The sequence below is a fragment of the Thermobia domestica genome, chromosome 12 (assembly GCF_964235325.1).
Source record: "Thermobia domestica chromosome 12, izTheDome1.hap1.1, whole genome shotgun sequence".
Taxonomy (NCBI): Eukaryota; Metazoa; Arthropoda; class Insecta; order Zygentoma; family Lepismatidae; genus Thermobia; species Thermobia domestica.
This window is the reverse complement of record NC_137465.1, coordinates 159,599,662-159,621,902: the sequence shown is the minus strand read 5'-3', so window position 1 is coordinate 159,621,902 and position 22,241 is coordinate 159,599,662. Positions and strand designations below refer to the sequence as shown.

Here is a 22,241-nt window from a genome sequence, read left to right as displayed (position 1 = left end):
TACAAACGTATTAACCTGTCAATGCGAGTTTTAATTATAGTGTGCTATCAAAAGAGATTTATATAACAAAAAAGTTTAGTGGAGTCAGATTACGAAGGACTTTATCGACCTATTAAAATGCTATAGTACCAATTATGAGCAACCGAGCTCTAACCTATAACCTTAGATTTCAAACCTTTGATTTACCGTTATTTGTGATTTCACGTTTATAACAAAGACAAATATTTTTAAAAGAGTGTACTTTAAATAAATTACTTAAAGAAATATTTTCACAAAGATTATCCTTTTAAATTATGGTTCAAAGGCCTTTGCCTTTAGTAAGCCTTCTCCGAAATAAATGCAAATGAATTGTGCTTCCATCTTTGGAGCTCTTTTAAATTACATTTATATGTTTCCGGGCAATCCTTTCGACAATGAGATCTCGGAAACTACAGGCTCTAGAAAGATGACGTTTTCACTGATCGATTGCAAATTTCATGTAGATTGTCCAGTTCTAATTGAATATTTAAAAAACAGGGGCACTATTTCTTTATTACATTTTTACGGGTACATCGGAAGTGTTGAAATTAAAAAAGAAGCTGTAGCATCACATTCTAAGCATTATACATTCCAACAGCACACTGTTGTATATAGGGGTTGTATATGTCTCAGGCGTTTGTTTCATGGCCAAATAATAATGGAAAAGGAAGGATAACCATTTTTCCAGTTTAAGTTGAACCTTTTTTTTTTTTTTTTTTTTGGGAGTGTTTTGCCCAATGAACACTATATATAACTGGCATTATAATTAATTGTGTATGTAATGTATTTGCTTATTACATACTGCATGCAAGAAGAAAGAAAACATTGGTCATACATGAATTAGAAACTCCAACCGGAAGCAGGCTCAAATCTTGCAAACTGTGCGAGATATTGAGAAAAAATAATCGAAAAAAGTATCCCCTTTATGATACCCCTTGGCTTTTTTTTTTAATTAATACGTCATTCACTTGTGTCTGTAAAGGGACATGTACACATGTTGTAAGGAATGATAAGGAGCTTTATACTCATATGCGAATGATGCGCTGTGTAGAGAGCGCAGGTTCAGCTAGTCTTTTAGATAAAAAATAAAATAAAAATAAAGGAACATTGCACATTCCCTTCGTAGCTAATAGCGTGATTTCTCCATGTTTCATAATGTGTCCAATCATCCTACCTCTTCTTTCTGAAATATTCTGTTTATTTCAATCTAATTACACATCTATCCAATGTTTTAAAAATTTTAAACCGAGAAGTCTTAGTTGAATTTGTTTTGGAACTAAAAGTTAAAAAAAAAAAAAAATCAATATAGCAACAAACCAATTTTAATACCAAAGCATTAGATTTGAAATTTACATGTGTAATAAATATTACACTTTTAATTATTTCATCATATCTTCATGTCTAAAAAAAATAAATAAAAAAAATATCTCAGCCGAGTTTCGAATCCTCGATCTTCAAGTTTCACAAGTTCTTTACGGAGACTTAGTGTCTCACCATGCTCGGCTACCGTCCGCACAAGTACTTCTTGCACCTAGTTTCTACATAAATTCAATTCCCTTTGTACAGATCTGTGGGAATTGTGATGGATCTAGGCTCATTGTTTTGGACTTACTCTCTGAAAGGGATTCTAGCTCGTGAGCAGAACGTACAGGAACGTTTTCGTGAACAGAAGTGTACAGGAAAGAAGTAGATTTCTTATCTTTTTCAGGAATCTACAACATTCTTTAGTTTCTACTCTTCCCTCACCATATAAATTAAAATACTTGTGTTTAAATCTATACATAAATGTAGTATCTAAGATATTGCACTCATTAGTTTGACGCTTCGTTTATTTTTCTGAAAATTTACATCAATATATTTACATCATTTGCAAGGCTTGAAAAATCCACTCGTCTGCTCGCCAGTTTTTTACATTCGGCGAGTAAAGTCCGTTCAATCGAAAAGGTGAATACAAGAATAAATAGCAGATATCACTGTTTTTTTTTTTATTATTATTATTTGTAGGAGACATGCCAATAAACAAAATAAAAAATGTATTGGTATGTTTACTGGGCCGCAAAGTGATTTTTGTTTAATTGTCTAAACACTGTAACTGCAAAATAGTTTGAAGTTTTTGGCTGGCGAGTACTTGTAAGCAAGATTTTTCAAAACTGATCATTTCTATTTTGCTGAGTACGTAGAGGTTTTAAGTCTGGCACTGATAATTAGCTCTGGAGTTATCAGATTTGTTAATTAAATTTCACAAGTACGTTCTAAAATTGTGTATTTGCTTAAGTAACAAATGCAACATATCAAACAATATCCCAAAATAGAACATCTCGTAAATATTATAAATATAATAAAATGAATGCCTGTAATGTTAACTATAAACATGAACTATTACAAAATTTATATCTAATGTAAATTCAATTTGAAAAAAAAAAATAAAATAAAAGAGGAACATTTGAGAGGCTCGGGCGAACGTGATAGTATGTCCATTTTCTATCTGTCGAACCAACTGGAAAGGAAGGTTGACCATTCCCATGCAATTCAATGCAATGAAACGTACCAAACGAGTTTATCTTATCATTTGTAGCTTCATTTTCAAAATCAAACTACTTACAGGGCTCTTTTGTACCATTCCACCTAATAACTCAATTTCACAAGAAGTGGCGCTTACCACTATGTTCGCCCAAGCTGCTCACTTAACTACAATTGAAGAAGAAATCAGTAAAGTCGCATCATTAAAATTCCTGTTTTCAAAAATAGAAAAGTAACTGATGATACAGGGTGCAGGTATTCAACACCCTTAATATACTAGGCATACAATAATTGCAAATTTGGAGCGAAACGATCGACCTTTATTGGTTATTCCAGTTTTTCGGTGATTATTCCTCAATGGTATGTCTAATCTGGACATGCGACTCCGAACGGCACTCAGCGCGCGCTCTCTCGAATCACCGTGTCAAATTTGGTTGTTAAGAACGGTTCAGGAATCTCGGAGGAGTACCCGGATAACCGAACGCTTAAGTCGAGTAAATAGGAGCTTCACTCTATGCTCAGGAGCGTCCTTCACGGAGGGAAGAGGGGTAAATGCCAGATCCCTAAGTTTGACAAACAGATATTTTTAATGAACTGTATATTAATATATTAATAAAAAACTTGAAATTCTTATGTCGGTGGACAATTTTGCTCCCTCTACTCCTGGCAAAGTCTGAAATGGCGCTACTGATTATGCTATTTCAAGAAAGCATATAAATCAATGAGTTGAATTAAAAGTTATTAAGAATTATATTATCTTACATATGTTTCAGTGATATCAACTATGTTTAATCTAAACTGCTTAATACAAAGCTAATCATCAATAATATTCCACAACGATTTCCTCTTGTTGCTATTGAATTTTCTGTAGTGGTTAAATTTTGATCTGGCGATATAGTACTTGTTGTTGTATCACTAGTTTTTGTAGCCGTTGTAGTACTAGCTCCTACCGCCGTTGTACTAATACCTTCTGCCGCCGTTGTAGTACTAGCTTCTGCCGCCGTTGTACTAATAGCTTCTGCCGCCATTGTAGTACTAGCTTCTGCCGCCGTTGTACTAATAGCTTCTGCTGCCGTTGTACTAATAGCTTCTGCTGCCGTTGTAGTACTAGCTTCTGCCGCCGTTGTAGTACTAGCTTCTGCCGCCGTTGTACTACTAGCTTCTGCCGCCGTGCAGGGAGGTAGTATTCCATTCATGGTGGTGTTCATCCATTCTGTGTAGTAGCCAACGTAAGCATAAATACCCGGTTTATCAGGCATTGCGCACCCAATACCCCCAGAAACCAATCCAACAAGAACACTTTTGCATACCAGAGGTCCTCCAGAGTCTCCTTGGCACGCATCTTTCCCACCTTCCGTGTAGCCTGCGCAGATTGTGCCAGCCTCAAATAAGTCTCTATTTAACTTTCTAGCACATTCCGCAGCGTCGACAAGAGGAACGTCAACTTCTTGTAATACATCAGCTGCCGGTGAGTCATCCTCAATACCAATTTTACCCCAACCAGCCACAAAGCATTTCACACTAAAATCGTATTTGTTCAAGAAATCTTGGCAAGCAAAACTCACTTGTGATACAAAGTTATTTAGGGTAAACTCACCAACAATTTTCATTAATGCAATGTCATGATGTTTTATGTCTTCTTTGTGTTTAGCCCAATATCCATCGTGAACATAAATCTTTTCAACTTTTTTCTTCTGACGATTTGGGTCTGTTTTACTATCTTTTAGAAGAGGTGTTCCAGCATATAGTGTGAATTTCTCAACCGGAAATATTTCAGATGTTACCTTATTAACAACACAATGAGCGGCTGTAACTAACCATTCTGCCGTTAAGACGGATCCTCCACACAAGGCATTTGGATCTTTTCTCATCACTCGGACAATAAAAGTATACTTAGAAAAATTTCCAACAGCTGTCCCACTAATAATTCTGGATTTCCTGTCATCGGAGAACAGAGACGACTGTATCATTTCACAATATATTATGAGGAGCATGATGTGAAGAACTTCCATATGTATTTTGGTCATTCTTAATACGAAATATATATAAGAAAGTAATTATAAAAATCAACTTTGTATACACAATTATGTAAATCAACTTGTATATACAAATTCTAATAGTGTGTATGGTAACCAAGACAATAATCAAACGTGTAGTGATTGTTTCAATGCTATCAGTGCATTGTTTTATTCAAAAATAAATGAGCATTCATTCATTTATTTGAAGGGTCCTGAAATTGATTCCTGTAGGCATTTTCTAATTATTGTGATGTATAGTTAAAAATAATATTAAGTACAGTGCTTTCGGAAAGTAACTATACGCCTGTAAAAACAGGATAATATGCTGAGCAACTATACTCCGTGCGCTGCGAGCGAGTAATGTTTTCTACAAGAGTAGGTAATACAGCTTTATATACAGTTTGCATCCAAGACTCAGTCAGGCTGATGACTTTGAGACAAGAAGGTGCGTCTAAGGAATATCGTTCTTCGTTGTTAATTCTGTATTGACCTCATTTGAATGATTGTTAACATATGTTTCAGTATCTGCTGAGAATTGTGTTACTTTAGAAAAATATTACCTTTAAAACAGGAAATATTTCTTATATATACGTCTTACATGAGCATGATGAGTACACACAGACAATGAAAGAGTTGTGATAAAAGTACTGTTTATGACGGAACATTCTACACAAACCACTCTAGGAATTTTCGAGACGAGACCCATGCAGACATGTCCGAATGTTTATGGGGACCATTCCAACAACTATTGGAAGGGTAAATTAATGATATGATTTATTATTAATACATCTGGTTTCTGATAGAAACTGCAACAGTTCTGTGGGAGGTAGAGTGCGCTGAACTCCATATGATTTGTGTCTTCTATAGCTCCCAAGTTTGCAAAAAATAAATAAATAAATAAATAACTGCAGTTAACTAATTAGGAACAATGCTAGAATAAAATACACACACTCTCGAATCTTCAAACTGCTATTTCTGATTTCACCAGAAACATTTTACGTAAACAACTGCTGAGAGTCATCGATAAGAATAAACCCACACAGATACATCCGAATTTTCGTGAGGAACATTTCCAATAGCTATTGCAGGGATAAGTCAATGATAGGATTTGTAATTCATACACACGTTCTCTGATAGAGACTGGGACAGCATGTGGTAGGAGCTGGTACCACATGTTCTCTACTAGGGATCTGACAACACCACTATCCACGTGCTGCCCACCGCCTATATAAGTGCAGAGCAAGCACGGGTCTCCCTCTCCTTTGTTACAAATTCGGCAGATAGCAGTAGGGAAAGCGGCACATGGAATTGGATTGACGCCAAATGAAAGATTTAAGTGACATTCGAATTTAATGAGGATTCCGGGTCTCTGTGGATTCTAGTTTACGGAATGTATTGTTTCAAAGTGACATTTTATAGTCTTAGATGAAGACTTTAGTGACCTGTGAAGCGGAAGAGGACTGATAGCCCTGCGGATATTCAAAGCTATGTAGCTTTTTCTTTTTCTAAAGAATATCCCCTTTTCAACTTCTGTATAATGTTTTTTTTTTTTTTTTTTTTTTTTTTTTTAATTATTCGCTAATATATTCTTGGAAGTTAAGCGACGTGTGTATTCCTAGCCTTCATCATCCAGTTTTATTGCGATATATTGCAGGTAAAAGACGACGGACGCTCCTTTCGTTACCGGGCAATGTGCTCGTTGAACGACCACAAGCATAGGGGACAGCTCTGCGGAGACCAGACTGGGCTTAACCCTATATGATCTTTGTCCTCGATAACTACTCAGTTTGCAAGAAAATAGTTCCAGTTAATCAATTAGAAACATACGCTAGAATGAGAAGTTTATGTTACAGCTAGCATCAAATTTTGTCTCAACGAATTCCTGGTTCCTTCCTCTTGTCAAGCTGGTGTCGTTATGGAACAGGAATATACATCATTCCTCCTTTTCAATAAAAGTAAACAAAGATTTTGTAGCTTTCAAAGTAAATCCAGAGAGAGTTTTGGATGATGTACAAAATACCAAACACTAATAAAAGTTACTTACTTTTCTTGTTAAGATAAACTTTTCTATTTGGTTTTACCGAATGTAACAGAATAAAATTTGTTTTACATAAAGTTATTTATTTACTTCCGAAGCACTACCTCTTGTTTCCAAGCTTCAGGTACTATTTTTTGGGAGGGTGATGGTGCTAAAAAGGTGAAGTAACAAAAACACTACTAACACACATGTTGCGACCAGGGTGACCAAATGTCCAATTAAACAGATACGGGAAGTCGGGGTAATAAGAGACAAAAAAATATTCTTGCACTTGCATTGATTTCTTGAGGAATTAGAAAAAAATATATGTGATTGTACTAAAAAGCGAAACCTGCTGATGTATTAACATATTTTTCCAGTTGCTTTTTCACAGTAAAAAAAAAAAAAAAAAAAATCACGAACAATTTTGTTAAAGTCAGTGTCTCTGCTCTCAGTACTCATACACATAGAATATATATGTAAACATTCTGCCAGTGAGTAGCATATTTCCCCGCCTCTACGAAACTTTCAAAACAAATGGAACCCAAGGGCAATCTAAGTACCATGGTCACGTATTCTCAATTACCTCTTTTCTCTAATAGGCACTGAAGAATTAAATAATTAAGAAATTACTTCCTCACATGATCTCACACTTGCTTCACTAACACATTAACATTTAAACTATATACTTAAATCACAAGATACGTAGTTTAGTACTTTTAATAGCGAATGTAAATTCTGCATTTTTACGGGAATCAAACTGTATCAATGTTACTAGGCATATTTTTTGACGAAAATTCTAAAGTAAACAAACTTAAAATCGAACTCAGAACAAGTAAGATTTGTCAAACGAGATCATTATTTAATTTGGATAAAGTAAATATTAACTTTTCAAAAGAAAAGGCTTCTGAAAGATGAAAATAGGAGAGGATTCTTGGATATAAACAAAACGATTTTTTTTTTTTTACCTTTTTTGTTTCTTTTCTGGTGAAACATGACATGGTATTATTTGTGATGGTGAAATCTGAAACAAATACTACTTATGAGACATGATGGACAATATAAGAGAGCTATTACGGGTTATCAAACATAATGTGGATTCGTTTTTCCCTCCATTGAAAGATGAAGGGACTCTTAATGAGTTAAACTTTTATGTTAACCCATATGAAAATGTGACAAATTCCAGGCAATGTTCTGTGCATGTACAGGTACATGTAACTTTAACAGGTACTATACAGGCGCCTGTAGCTGTAAAAAGCATGTTAGTTTCCCACTGACAGGTGAATCTACCTGTGGCTATAAACATGTGATACATGTATAGATGGTGTTCAATGTTAGAAGTTCTCAAACATGCAATGAAAAGTATCTGTACATATAAAGGAGACATGTAATGTACATACACCAAGGTACATGCATAGTACAGGTCCATGTAATATACCTGGGACATACAAGCGCAATAGGTATGTTCAAAAAACATGATTCAAATTGATGGCATGTGCCTGTAATCTATCAGTCACATGCATGGGAAATGCTAGTTTTTCCTCTTAAGCCCATGTACTTAACATGTACATGTAAAACACATGCAAAGTACCTGCAGAACGATAGAAAAAATGCAATGTAAATTACATGTTTACATGCGTAAGTTAGGAGTGAAAAACATGGAATGTACAATACGTGTACATATAAATGAAAACAGGTAAGGAACATGCATCCACGGAAAATGAATGTCACAGGTGCATGTATTGTACCTGGCAGACGTAGATAAAGCGTACATGTACAGGGAATATAAGACAGGTAAATCACTAGGTATCGGAAACTACATGCCACATGCATGGGAAATGCATTATTTCACCAGTATGCCCAGGTACTTACCATGTACATGTAAAACACATGCAAAGTACCTGCAGAACGATAGAAAAAATGCAATGTAAATTACATGTTTACATGCGTAAGTTAGGAGTGAAAAACATGGAATGTACAATACCTGTACATATAAATGAAAACAGGTAAGGAACATGCATCCACAGAAAATGAATGTCACAGGTGCATGTATCGTACCTGGCAGACGTAAATACAGCGTACATGTACAGGGAATATAAGACAGGTAAATCACTATGTATCGGAAACTACAAGCCACATGCATGGGAAATGCTTTATTTCCCCAGTATGCCCATGTACTTACCATGTACATGTAAAACACCTGGAAAGTACATGAAGATGGATAAAAGGATACGATAATGTGCACACTAACATGCAAAACTCAGAAATTAAAAACATGCAATATACAGCACCTGTAGGCCCTACAAATAAACGTAAACATGTAAGAAGCATGCACTTGACATAAATTATTTTGTGATCTTCGACACCCAAGTTACAGATCCGGATAGGGGAGGGCAGTGGTCAGGCCCTGTGTTGTAAAGTAACCTACCATTCCTGTATTCACCTGGTGTAACTGGGGAAATGCAGCCAGGGTGGCCGCACTCTATAGAATCGATACTAGAACCTTCTGAATGCTAACATTCTACCAATGAGAAATACCTCTTTAGTTACATACATGCAGGTTTAAGATTTATGATAGTAACAAATGAGTTTCGTTTCAAAGTGTGAAACTCATGTAGACTTCCAAAATATGAAAATTCAATATTCACATCGGAAATCGTAGACATACGCTTTTTGATTTCAATAGATGGATACGGACGGAGATGAGACAAAGGTCATGTCCAGCTATCTGTTACCATTTTTGCTCTATAGAGATTTATATTTATGTCTCGGTGTGCTTATTTCTACATGTCTCGGTGACCCGCCTGGTGGTTCTCGGCCCCTTGTCGATGGGGCTGAATTTGGAATTATACGCGATTGGGAATTTCACCATTGATCTCAGCAACCCCGAAAACGTTGTATTTGACGCTAATATCGATAATTTTCGATTATTTTTACATGTCTCGGTAAAAAAAAAAAAAAAAAAAAACTCTCTTTGTGCCTTTCAGTCCTCCAGCCGACGGGGATGAATGTGGAAGTAAACGCGATCAGGAGTTTCACCACTGACCTCAGCGATCTCGAAAACTATGTATTTGACACTAATATCGGTAATTTTCGCTTATTTCTATGTCTCGGTGATCCGCCTGATGACTCGGCCCCCAGTCGATGTGGCTGAATTTGGAATTATACGCGATCGAAAGCTTCAGCATTGATCTCAGCGACTCCGTAACTATAGATTTGACACTAATATTGTTAATTTTCGATTATTTCTACATGTGTCGGTGACCCTCTAGTGACTCGGTGCCCAGCCGATGAAGTTGAATTTGTAAGTAAAAGCGATCAGGAGATTCACCATTGATCTCAGCGACCCCGAAAACTATGTATTTGATACTAATACCGGTTATTTTAGCTTATTCCTACATGTCTCGGTGACCCGCCTGGTGGTTCTCGGCCCCTAGTTGATGGAGCTGAATTTTTGGAATTATACGCGATCGGGAGTTTCATCATTAATCTCAGTGTCTCCGGAAACTTTGTATTTGACATTAATATTGTTAATTTTCGATTATTTCTATATGTGTCGGAGACCCCCACCTTTTTTGACTCTCGGTGCCAGCCGATGAGATTGAATTTGGAAGTAAAAGGGATCAGGAGCTTCACCAGTGATCTCAGTGGCCCAGAAAACCATGGATTTGACACTAATATCGATCACTGTGGGTTACATCCACATGTGTCGGTGACCCTCTAGTGACTCGGTGCCCAGCCGATGAAGTTGAATTTGTAAGTAAAAGCGATCAGGAGATTCACCATTGATCTCAGCGACCCCGAAAACTATGTATTTGATACTAATACCGGTTATTTTAGCTTATTCCTACATGTCTCGGTGACCCGCCTGGTGGTTCTCGGCCCCTAGTTGATGGAGCTGAATTTTTGGAATTATACGCGATCGGGAGTTTCATCATTAATCTCAGTGTCTCCGGAAACTTTGTATTTGACATTAATATTGTTAATTTTCGATTATTTCTATATGTGTCGGAGACCCCCACCTTTTTTGACTCTCGGTGCCAGCCGATGAGATTGAATTTGGAAGTAAAAGGGATCAGGAGCTTCACCAGTGATCTCAGTGGCCCAGAAAACCATGGATTTGACACTAATATCGATCACTATGGGTTACATCCACATGTGTCGGTGACCCTCTAGTGACTCGGTGCCCAGCCGATGAAGTTGAATTTGTAAGTAAAAGCGATCAGGAGATTCACCATTGATCTCAGCGACCCCGAAAACTATGTATTTGATACTAATACCGGTTATTTTAGCTTATTCCTACATGTCTCGGTGACCCGCCTGGTGGTTCTCGGCCCCTAGTTGATGGAGCTGAATTTTTGGAATTATACGCGATCGGGAGTTTCATCATTAATCTCAGTGTCTCCGGAAACTTTGTATTTGACATTAATATTGTTAATTTTCGATTATTTCTATATGTGTCGGAGACCCCCACCTTTTTTGACTCTCGGTGCCAGCCGATGAGATTGAATTTGGAAGTAAAAGGGATCAGGAGCTTCACCAGTGATCTCAGTGGCCCAGAAAACCATGGATTTGACACTAATATCGATCACTGTGGGTTACATCCACATGTGTCGGTGACCCTCTAGTGACTCGGTGCCCAGCCGATGAAGTTGAATTTGTAAGTAAAAGCGATCAGGAGATTCACCATTGATCTCAGCGACCCCGAAAACTATGTATTTGATACTAATACCGGTTATTTTAGCTTATTCCTACATGTCTCGGTGACCCGCCTGGTGGTTCTCGGCCCCTAGTTGATGGAGCTGAATTTTTGGAATTATACGCGATCGGGAGTTTCATCATTAATCTCAGTGTCTCCTGAAACTTTGTATTTGACATTAATATTGTTAATTTTCGATTATTTCTATATGTGTCGGAGACCCCCACCTTTTTTGACTCTCGGTGCCAGCCGATGAGATTGAATTTGGAAGTAAAAGGGATCAGGAGCTTCACCAGTGATCTCAGTGGCCCAGAAAACCATGGATTTGACACTAATATCGATCACTGTGGGTTACATCCACATGTGTCGGTGACCCCCCTGGTGACTCGGCGCCCAACCGACGTGGCTGAATTTGGAAGTAAGCGCGATCAGGAGTTTCACCATTGATCTCAGCGATCTCGAAAACTAAGTATTTGACACTAATATCGGTAATTTTCGCTTATTTCTACGTGTCTCGGTGACCCGCTTGGTGACTCTCGGCAGTAGCGTACGCAGGAATTTATTTCGGGAGGAGTCCAGACTCAATACGAGAGTATTTTATATTAAAATTTCTAAAGTTGCCCCTAAAATTAGGCTAAATTTACATAAAAGTCGAAATTTCGGAGAGGGTCCGGACCCCCAGGACCACCCCCTGCGTATGTCCCTGACTCGGCCCCTAGGCGATGGGGCTGTATTTGGAATTATATACGGGATCCATAGCTTCAGCGTTAATCTCAGCGAGCCTGTAAATTATAGACTTGACACTAATATTGGCTATTTTCGATTATCTGTACATGTCTCGGTGACCTGCTGTTGACTCTTGGCCCCCAAGGGGGGTGGGCAAGTGAACGCAATCGGGAGTTTCACTATGATCTCAGCGATTCCGAAAACTATGAAGTTAACATTAATATAAGTCATTTTCGACTATATTTTCATGTCGTAGTAAATCCTCCCTTGCGACCCCTAGTTCGAAGTTTGAAAAAAATGCTTCGTCTTGGTCTTGGCCGTGGACCAGCATACCCGTGACCAAAATTTGATAACTCTCGGTCCATTCGTCTGGCACCCAAAGAAGCATACGCACAAACACACTAACATTTTATTTATATTATATTACTGCACAATTAATTAAGAGATTCTGAAACTCATGGGGCGATTGCCCCCTTGACTTTCTCAAATGACACCCCTGAGTCTGAATAATAAGTTTCCTTTCCTTAAGAATTGCGATATGTGAACAATACACAATTATCGTCATACACATATAAGTTATTCTTATATGTATATTGTAAACTTGGGAGACAATATCGAAAACAACATAATTATAACGTGATCAGAACCTATATGTTTACGCACAGGAAAGACGCTTGGCGCCACAGCGTTCGTTTGTTCGTTGTCAATCGTCTGCTGGTTGTTGACGTTAGGGTTTGTGATCAGTGGTTTTTCTATGGTTGTGTGCTCGATGGTAGCAGATGAATTGTAAGTTTTCAGAAGATTACAATGGCTTTCAAGATGTCAACGGCAAATAATGCGTATGTTGTAGTTGAATGGGATAATAATACTTATTCCATTCTACACCGCAAGAAATGTAAATGTACAGGTAAACTTACACTTGGAAAAGTGTACCCTGTACAATGGAAAGGAAGCACGTGCTACGATGGTAGAATTCTTTATGTAGGTGAGTAATGTATTTGGCTCTAACAATACTTTAACAGCTATAGATGTAATTAATTTAAGATAATGACATATATTTAATGTGTGATTCATTACCGTGTGTTTTGCAGTGAACTGTCGAAACAGAAAATTACCGCGAATTTGTAGTAACTACCGAACGATGGAAATACAAATCGCATGAATCTACGATTGCATGACTCAGCGAAGTACATTGGAGAAAATGTCTTCTGGCTAAGTAACAGAGTATTGTGCTCACTTTTAATTCACTGTCACTCTGTTATATTTTATAAGTATTTACTATTTATAATCCTAAGTTTTTTTTTTTTTTTTTAATTTATTTATTGTGGCTAGATCAACAACAGTTGGCGCCAAAATAAGCTATTTAGTACACTTTAACTGTTGGCAGTCGACCTGAATCTAGATATCTGAGTTTAAATAACACTTTTGTAGGTATCAGAGTAGAATAGTAGATTTTTAGTGATTAACGTAAAACAGTGCGAACCATGTTGGTTCTTGGGGTTTAAGTACTGTACCGCCTCCAATATTTTGGAAATCTACTGGGTGAATTGGATAATTTATTTTGGGGCCTATGTTTAGCAGAAAGGGTCCAGCTCTTTTCTCTAAAAAATGTTACAATTTTGGTAATTTCTGTTCACATTAGGTTAGTTTAGGGTAGGTTATGTTAATTTAGGTAAGCTTAGGTTAGTTTATGTTATATTAGTGTATGGGTCCAGCATACTTTTCCAAAGAATGATAGAATTTCGCTTATTTCTACTAATAGTAGGTTGGTTTAGGTTAGGTTAGATTTGGTTACGTTCTGTTACGTCTAAGTACTTGCATCATTCGTTTCTTCTGTAAATTTTCTGTTTTTTACGTGCTTTTGGACCCCTTGTACTAAACATACTCCTATTTTGGTTTGTGAAGGAGCGTGAATGAAAAGCAGATTGGGGGAATAGCTGAAGTTAAGAAAGTGGTTTTGTAGGCTGGTTTTGGTGTTCTAAGCGTCATTGTATGTGGAGGCGGAAGAGACTATTTCACATAGAGGTACACTTGTTATGATTTAGTGGCGAGAAATGAAGTGTGAAAATGGCGCATATATATCAATATTATGACATATCGTGTGAGTTTTATAGAATTACGTACACGAAAATAACGAACGTCAGCTGTTGAAATTGTGTGAAAGACACGGTGTACTGTTTACAAATGGAGTGTTACTAGTATGAAACAACGACAAGTGCTATTCAAACTCTTATCATTGCCAACACCCACCTGTTTTCACTACCCTCGCTCATGCGCCTGTTCCTTTACCCGCCCTAACTAACGCGCTCTGCTTTTAGTGAGCACCTAGCACAGATTGGTTAATGTCTTGTACTGTAGTTTTCATATCATATACATTCGGACGTCTTATTTATACGCAAATAGTAATGTTCTATTGCAAATTGTAAAAATTTACATGCCTTTGTTTTGAAGGTAATTGACTTGTAACTGAACCTAACCTGGCCTAATGTAACGCAACCTAACGTAAAGTAATGTACTCTAACCAAATGTAGTTCATGTTGGTACTTCTTTTTCGATTTTCATGTGGTCTGGCGATACAGCACAAATGCCATTTCTTGGGATGTAGGAAATGAACTGCAACATCATACGTTGAAGTTTGCGTGTAGGTTTTGTAAGTCTCGAATGAGATTATGAAGAATAGCTACACCATGCAAACATTACTACTGTGCCTAGATTCGTGCATATTTACATACGTCGGCAAAATAAAAAATTGTCTTAACTTTTCTTGCTTCAAATGATTCCATAAGGTATTCTTAAACTCTTACTGTACAGGCCCAAGTAACAATGTACTACTACCGAGTAATAATGTGTGTGTGTAAACCAAATTTATAAGAGTTTTGTCTTCGGTTTACAGACATTCATAAAACATTTACTTCTTTCATCAGTAAACTTTAGGAATTGCACTACTGGGGAATAAACGAGGTTTATGCTTATTCTAAAAGCGCACCCACTGACTTTAAGTTTTGGAGTTTCCCATTCTAATAGTTGAGTTGATTTTGAGTTCAACGTCCCTTTCAGCAACGAGGCCATATGAAACGTAGACATACTGATTAACAGGAAATCCGAACCACATGAGCTTCCACTGGGAATCAAACCCGAGTTTCTCACGTCAAAGGCGCGTGCGCTAACACCTTAGCCACGATCTATTCTAATAGTCTTGCGACAGCGACATCGCAAATGGACTAACTAATGCGAGAACTGGTGTTTGTCCTGCAGGAGGCATGGAGAATGCAGGGCACTCCGATAGTCGGAATTAATATCGAACACAGTCCTCTTTCATATGCAGTCACTCGTTTAACCGCAAAGTTATCATTTTTATGTCCACATATTTTTTAAAAATCTGCGCCCCTATATTAACTATCAGTATACACTGTTCTCAACGAAATTAATTATATATTTGTACTCCTACTGCGAACGAGTGATTTAGAAGCATCGGCTAGATTGAGGTATTCAGTTTCTGTGAGGTATTCAGTTTGCTAGCTGTACAAGGGACACTTTATCTCAAGCTTTACCACCCGGGTCAATTAGATAGCCTTCTCACATCTCCCGCAAGGGCACTACTTTCAATCGGTCAGTATCTGCCACGATTATTTAACTACTGAACCTACTACTTTTCCTTGGAAGCTGGTGCATGTAATCTGTAGTAGATCCCTTTAACGGGTGGCCCTTTTCTTGTATTGCTTATATTTTATGAAGTGATTATGATGTACCACCGAAAACTTCAGATGCAGATGACATCATGATGGATTTTTTTTTTCAGGTACTAAAACCGAATGTGAGGTGGAACAAAGGAAGTTTGTCGGGAAGACGGAACGGGTAATAAGATATGATTCTGGCAGCAGTAATAATTCTGATGACCTAAGTTCAACAGATCCGATTCCAACAGATGAAGAGGATGAAAATCGTAGAAATCCAGGCAGTTTGAAAGAAATATTTGAAAGGAACTTTGAAACTATTGTGAAGGACCCCACACTATGTACGGATAATTTTCCATCTGAGTCGGCTACAGAAACTACACCCGGCAGTAACGTCTGGCAAGAGCAAATAAACAGAACTTCTTGCAACCGAAGCTTACAGTCAGAATCCGCCAGTAACGTTTGTCAAGAACAGATAGACAAGCATTCAAGCAACGCAAACTTATCAGCTCAGAACAGTCCATCAGGCTCGAAACCAAAAGTACGAAAGATCGACAAATGTCAAAACTGCAGCGTACTGAAAGAAGAAGTTAATGATTTGCGCACCAAATTAGACGAAGAAAAATGCTTAGTATATGCTCTAAAGAAGGAATGCGCTTCCAGAGATAAACAGCGGAAGCTCAAAGTACCGAGAAGTGTCAAGACATTCTTGTTCACATTGCTAGATGCCGAAGATCTTGAAGAATCCAACCATGAGGTGTCACCATCCAGTCAAAGTAGTAACGTAAGTTTCTTTTCTAGATTTTAAGACTAAGGTTTTAGATCAATTTATCGCCGTTTTGTAGGGAAGGGGTGCGGGCGTACAATTGTTCAAATTCTTAGGGTCGTACAAATATGTAAGTGCCGGTCCAAATTTCTCTTTCTGCTTGCTTATTTCAAACTATGAGTAATTTAAGGTAACGGCATAGTCTCTATAAGACAGACAAAGTCTGCATTAAGTATTTTGTCTCTTTTCTTTGTGTGGGGTCGCGGTGGCTCAATGGTAGAGCGTTTACTTTTGATTATTTGATTTGATTATCGCTTACGTCTTTTTTTCAGGAGGGAGGCTATATGAGACGTGGACATATAGTTTAAAGTGGAATCCGAACCTCTCTTTCAATGCTCTACCACCGGGAATCGAACCGGGATCTTTTACGCCAAAGGCGCGCATTCTAGCCACTAGACCAGTGGAGAGGGTTACAGCGTTCACCTCTGTTCATTCCATCATTTCATTGGTTCTCATCATCACCGTCTCCTTTAGCTTACTCCACATAACCGCAGAACGGAAGACTCGAAAGTCATTTCATTTTCTCTTTCTTTGTGTGTATATATTTGCATTTCATCTGTGCTTATAGGAAGATTGCACCTCGAAAATTCTTGCGTATAATGTATCCATTCTCGTCCCTTTCAAATGTGATTAGGTCACTATTTTCGGAAAGCCATCATTTGCGGTTTGCTTGTTTTAATTAGATTTGACGGCACTGTTCTTACATATGTTTCTTTTTGTTTCCTTTTTGCTAGCTGGAGGCGTATAAAATTATATGTATTCCCTAGACAATGCAATTTTAAAAACACGCTCAATTTCGCTGTTGTAGTAGTGTTTGATACATACTGTTCATATGTTGGGCAGTTATTGTGCTTATATACGGTAGAGTTACAATTATCCGGATTAATTGGACTACACTCGATCCTGATAACTTACGAAAATAGTATTTTTATACAAAAATCTAAATTTGCTTAAATGACAAATTAAAGACTTATAAAAACAAAGTAGTTTAAATTTTGCATGTACAGTGTGTTAAAATCAGTCAATCAGCTCACACTACTAGTTTCGATGCAGCTAAGTCTCGCATCGTTTCGGCTTTCGTTATCTCTACCCTTGTTTTGTGTTCGGGGGGAGGGGGTTCAAGAACCAAAATCAAGCGCAAAAGATTGTTCGTGGTAAGATCGTTTGTTTCCAAAGCAATTCGGGTAATTTTATTTCTACTGTACATCATATATGTAAAAGTAAATGGTAGAATGTGTTAAGATTAATTATTGTGTTAAACTTTTACTTACAGGAATACTCGAGATCCGTACATGGAGATGATGTGGTTCTCAGTCCTGATTACCCTGACATTACAATAAAGCATTCCCGATTAATTCGCTGCGTAGCCAGTGCAGGCCATTCTGCTACAAAGCTCACGAGAAATCTTATGTCGTGCTTTTTTGATGATGATGAGCTTAGTACAAGTTCAATAACTGGTCGTGGCAAAATAAAGAAAACACTGTCTCCAGATATTATTAGTGCTATCAAAGGTATGTTAGGTTTCACATGTCTTTTACTTATAATTTTTGTTTCGCATTTCTTGCATAGTACATCGTGGAGGAAGTGGGCTATATTTTTAAATACAAATTGCTACTTCTATAAATCTATAACAAAACAATTCTTTATTTATTTGTATCATGTTTAAGCACAATAATTTAGCTTATGCTGCATTCAGTTTTTAATTCTTCCTTACTGGAAGTGTGAAAATTTGCTGATTTTGAAACTGCTCCGGTAAAGTGGATCCCTGGGATCTTCTGTTAATGGGCTAGAATCCTGTAGCACAAAAGGTGCTGAACGAGAAATTAAAGACGCCGGTCTGTAACCTTAATTGTCCTATCAAAGTTTTGTCAAATTACAGTGAGTGATAGGATGACCTGTAGGTCTGAGGTACATTATGATTTCTCCATTGTAGAAACGTTTCAGAACTCCAATGACCGACTTGTCCAATGGCTATAACAATACTGCAATGACTTGAGAAACTCGTACATGTGTGCATTTGTGTATCCAACAGTTATATCTGCATTAAGTTTACACATTTTAAGTTATGCCAGTCATTAATTCAGTAAAAGAACCTTTAAAGGAGCACTGCTGGAAAGGTTGAGCAAATTGGACTCTGCTTCACTTTAGCTACCGTGCCGGGGTCCACTTTATCCACCACCAGTAATTAAATATTTTTACATGATGGTTTTGATGTTCTTGTAAGGTCTAGTCAAGACAATGTCACCTATTTGTTCTTGATATAACATGAATCTAAATGAAACTAAATACATAAGGAAAGACTTTTTAACCGTTCGAAAGTTTTGAAGTCTGCTACAGACATAAATTTGCGTATTCTTATTTGCATTCAATGACATCTTCAGTGAAAGCTTTCACATAAGAGTAAGCAATTTGCGTTCTCTGATAATGTTGCCAACTCACTTCAAGATAATCGACAAAATAAAAAAGGAGGGTCTGCTTTAGATGACGGGTTCGCCAATACCCGAATTCCCTCTAATTTGACCTCGAATATAATTTTTTTTACTGTTTTGAACAATGTCAGTACTGCAATTCAATCGCAGTGTTGGTGCGAGAGGATTTATGACACTTCTTTTTCACGTGTAAAACTATTTACTGTTTCTTTATTGGTGTTAGTAATTGCTCGAATTTTCATGTAGCGGTTTCGAACAATTGTACCGATTTTCTACACACATTCTCTGTCACAGTGGGTTTTTGGATTGTCCCTCTTTCCCTTCTTCCTTTAACATTCTTGAACCACTCGAATACGTGTGATAGATAGATACTGATCTCCATTAACGTATGTGAACAAATTGTAAGTTTCTGTGGCGAATTTTCCAAGTTTTGTACTTGTTTAACTTTTACACTTAGCATGATTCCGACTGATCCACCTGAACCCTTCTCTTGGTCACCGACATGACCTGAAATGAGAAGAAATCAATCCAGGATTGAATGGTACGTTATGGCCGATTAATTTGCCACTTCTTTACCCAATCCTATCGCTACTTGACCCATAGCTGTAAAGAACCCCCGCTTGGTCTAGTGGCTAGCACGCTTGACTTCTGTTCGCGTGGTCCCGGGTTCGATTCCCGGTGGAAGTACAGTTGAACGATCGAAGTAGTTCCGATTCCACTATAATCAGCAGGTCATTCTCCTTTAGTCTAGCAGACATAAACGTGGGACGTTAAACTAAGTCAAACCAATCTTATAGCCGTAAAAACTATAAATACACTTCTAAAATACTCTTTAAACAGAATGTAACTATTTCTTTCTTAACAATAACTATATCTGTAGTTGTTAGTTTCTCTACTGTCCACCCAGTCACCTCCTACAATCAGTGTTCATTGTTCAATATATGACTTTTTTTAACTTGGAGTTTGTTTCTTTCGTTATATTTTCAGCTTAGTATATGTGTAAAAGATCCTTGTTGATAAGACCTTTTTTTAATCACAGATTATGTTCTCCTCAAATTTCCTAATACCAAGACGTCTGCAGTTCACGCAGCTATGACGGACAAATGTGTACAGGCGGCTCGGAAGAATAGGCACGGAGACAGGCAGAAGGATCAAGATGATCAGTAGAGTTTGTGTTAATTCTGCTTCATACCAACAGTATAATAGTAATTTGTAGATACAGTGTATATATATACTTTTGAGTTATTTGTAGTTACATTTTGTATGTTCATTATACGTGTTTAAAATATAGTTACGTTAATGAAACGAAACTACAAACAATATGTTGCATGCAACAGTCCCACTCCCTCGGTGCTTCAGGTACCAAGAAAAACACGATATAGGTGGAATAAGCGTTTACATGTTAACAGAGTAAACACTGAAATTCCTGGCACTCAACGAGAAGATACATTATGTAATAGCCTTAGTACATCGTCTTGTTCTTCACGAGAAAAGGACGAAAACAACCATTATTCTTCGATACAATCCGATAGACCACAAATTGACCCTTTTCCCAATTACGCGGGCTTAAAAATCGGGGAAAATAAGTTGACAGGCAGTGTAAGCGTTGGTTCATCGGGCTGTATCGATGAACAATGTTCGTTTCCGGCGTTTCCTCTTGAGGAACAAAACGAAGTACCTCACGGCACATATTCACAGCATCCTTTTAAATCAACGTTCGACTTTTCGCCTGATAGTTCAGAGTGCAATTCCGAGTTAAAAGATATTTCTGTTCCTGAATTGCAATTAAATGTAGTTCATAACGTTTCGGGACCAAACAGTTCTACATTGCAGGAGAACGTTGAAAGTAAATCTGTTATAAAAATAATGCAGTTTGTTCATAAGCACAAGCTCACGAAAACTGCAACATCAGATCTTCTTAGGTTAATGCATTCTGTAAATATTAAAGAAGTACCACGCAAAGTTACAGGCATATTTGTTGTGTATATTTCCATGCACACAACTCCCGAATGAAGCAGCTGCCCAAAAGTAAGTTGTCGCTATTGAAATATAACTAAAATTTGTAACTAAATGTTACTAAAATTTGAGACAGATCAGAGGAAAATTGCACATACAGCATTTAATATAAGAATTTTGTTATCAACGATTTTGGCTAAATTTTCGTATTATCTAGTCTATCTCCGCTCCTATTCAACAGATTTGAACCATATTTTCAGAGTACGCTTTCGAAAGTATTGAGTTGTGACCACCGTAATTTCAAACAAATTATCAGAATTACATGGTGTTTAAACTATTTTGTATTTTTCCAATGGAATTTTCGTTTTTCCGGCTTGTATCTCCACCCCTATTCAACCAATTTGGACCAAATTTGCCGACTAATCTCCTACAAGTGTGTAGCTTTGCTTAACAACATTTGGGACAAATTGGGAAAATATAAAGGGTGTTTCCTATATTTTTGTATTTTACAAATTGTTGGACAGCTGCTTCATTCGGGAGTTGTGTACATGGAAACATACACAATAAATATGACTAACTTTTTACCAAATGCATGTATCTTAAAACTATTGCTACCATTGTTTTTCTGCTTAAATTCTTACCCAAAATCATGCATCATTTGGCCCTATTCCTATTTACAAAACTTGACCTAAATTCAAGATGGCTGCTGTCAAGGTTCACCTTACCGTACGACTTCCCCTTAGGTATAGTATGTACCCACATTGTTGTTATTGATTTTTTATTATTAACAGGCAGTTTACAAGGGGTGGTACTGAACGTATTGTGCTATTGTCGACATGGATACGCGACATTTCGATCTGCCATTTAGGTTAACTCCACTTCAAAAACGCAGTTGCTTTATTGTGTGTTTTTTCTGTGGGACTTCCTTCCTCTGAGTGAAATTTTACGGTAGGTTTCAATATGAGCTCATTGATACTTCCCTTGTTTAGACGCACGGTTAACATTGTAAACTTGCTTTTGGTTTAATATTCACTGCTAAGATTTTCATAATTTATATAAAACGATGGAACAAAGAAAATATTGTGTTTTCTTTGCAAGAATTTAAAAAATGTATTTTCAGTCTTTATATAATATACATTTGTATGAAAGCATTTCATTATTTCTTTAATAAACAAAACGAATCTTAAACGTGTGTGTTTCTTTGTTGTAAATACATTTGAATTTCACGCTGGCGACATACAGCAAACCTATTTGGAAGAAAAACGATAAATTGTGTACATCAGTATATCGTAAATTGCTTTGTTACTCAAAATATAAAACTACCATTCAGACAGTAAGACATGAAATAAAATTTATCT

General features: G+C 37.2%; 3 protein-coding genes across 3 annotated transcripts in view; 1 reads left to right on the top strand and 2 right to left on the bottom strand.

Annotated features, from left to right (window-relative positions):
- Window positions 1-22,241, bottom strand: part of LOC145666774 (phospholysine phosphohistidine inorganic pyrophosphate phosphatase-like) — a 78,377-nt gene that overhangs the window by 34,119 nt on the left and 22,017 nt on the right. The gene's annotated exons all lie outside the window — the stretch shown is intronic.
- LOC145666771 (trypsin eta-like) lies at window positions 3,226-4,635 on the bottom strand. Its single transcript, XM_081734324.1, has one exon. It carries the CDS (start codon window positions 4,563-4,565, stop codon window positions 3,327-3,329), a length of 1,239 nt encoding a protein of 412 aa, XP_081590450.1. The 5' UTR covers window positions 4,566-4,635; the 3' UTR covers window positions 3,226-3,326.
- On the top strand, window positions 12,100-21,165 carry LOC145666773 (uncharacterized). The gene is made up of 4 exons (XM_081734326.1): window positions 12,100-12,983; window positions 15,798-16,456; window positions 17,772-18,009; window positions 19,967-21,165. The coding sequence occupies exons 1-4, from the start codon at window positions 12,806-12,808 to the stop codon at window positions 20,092-20,094; spliced, it is 1,203 nt and encodes a 400-aa protein (XP_081590452.1). The 5' UTR covers window positions 12,100-12,805; the 3' UTR covers window positions 20,095-21,165.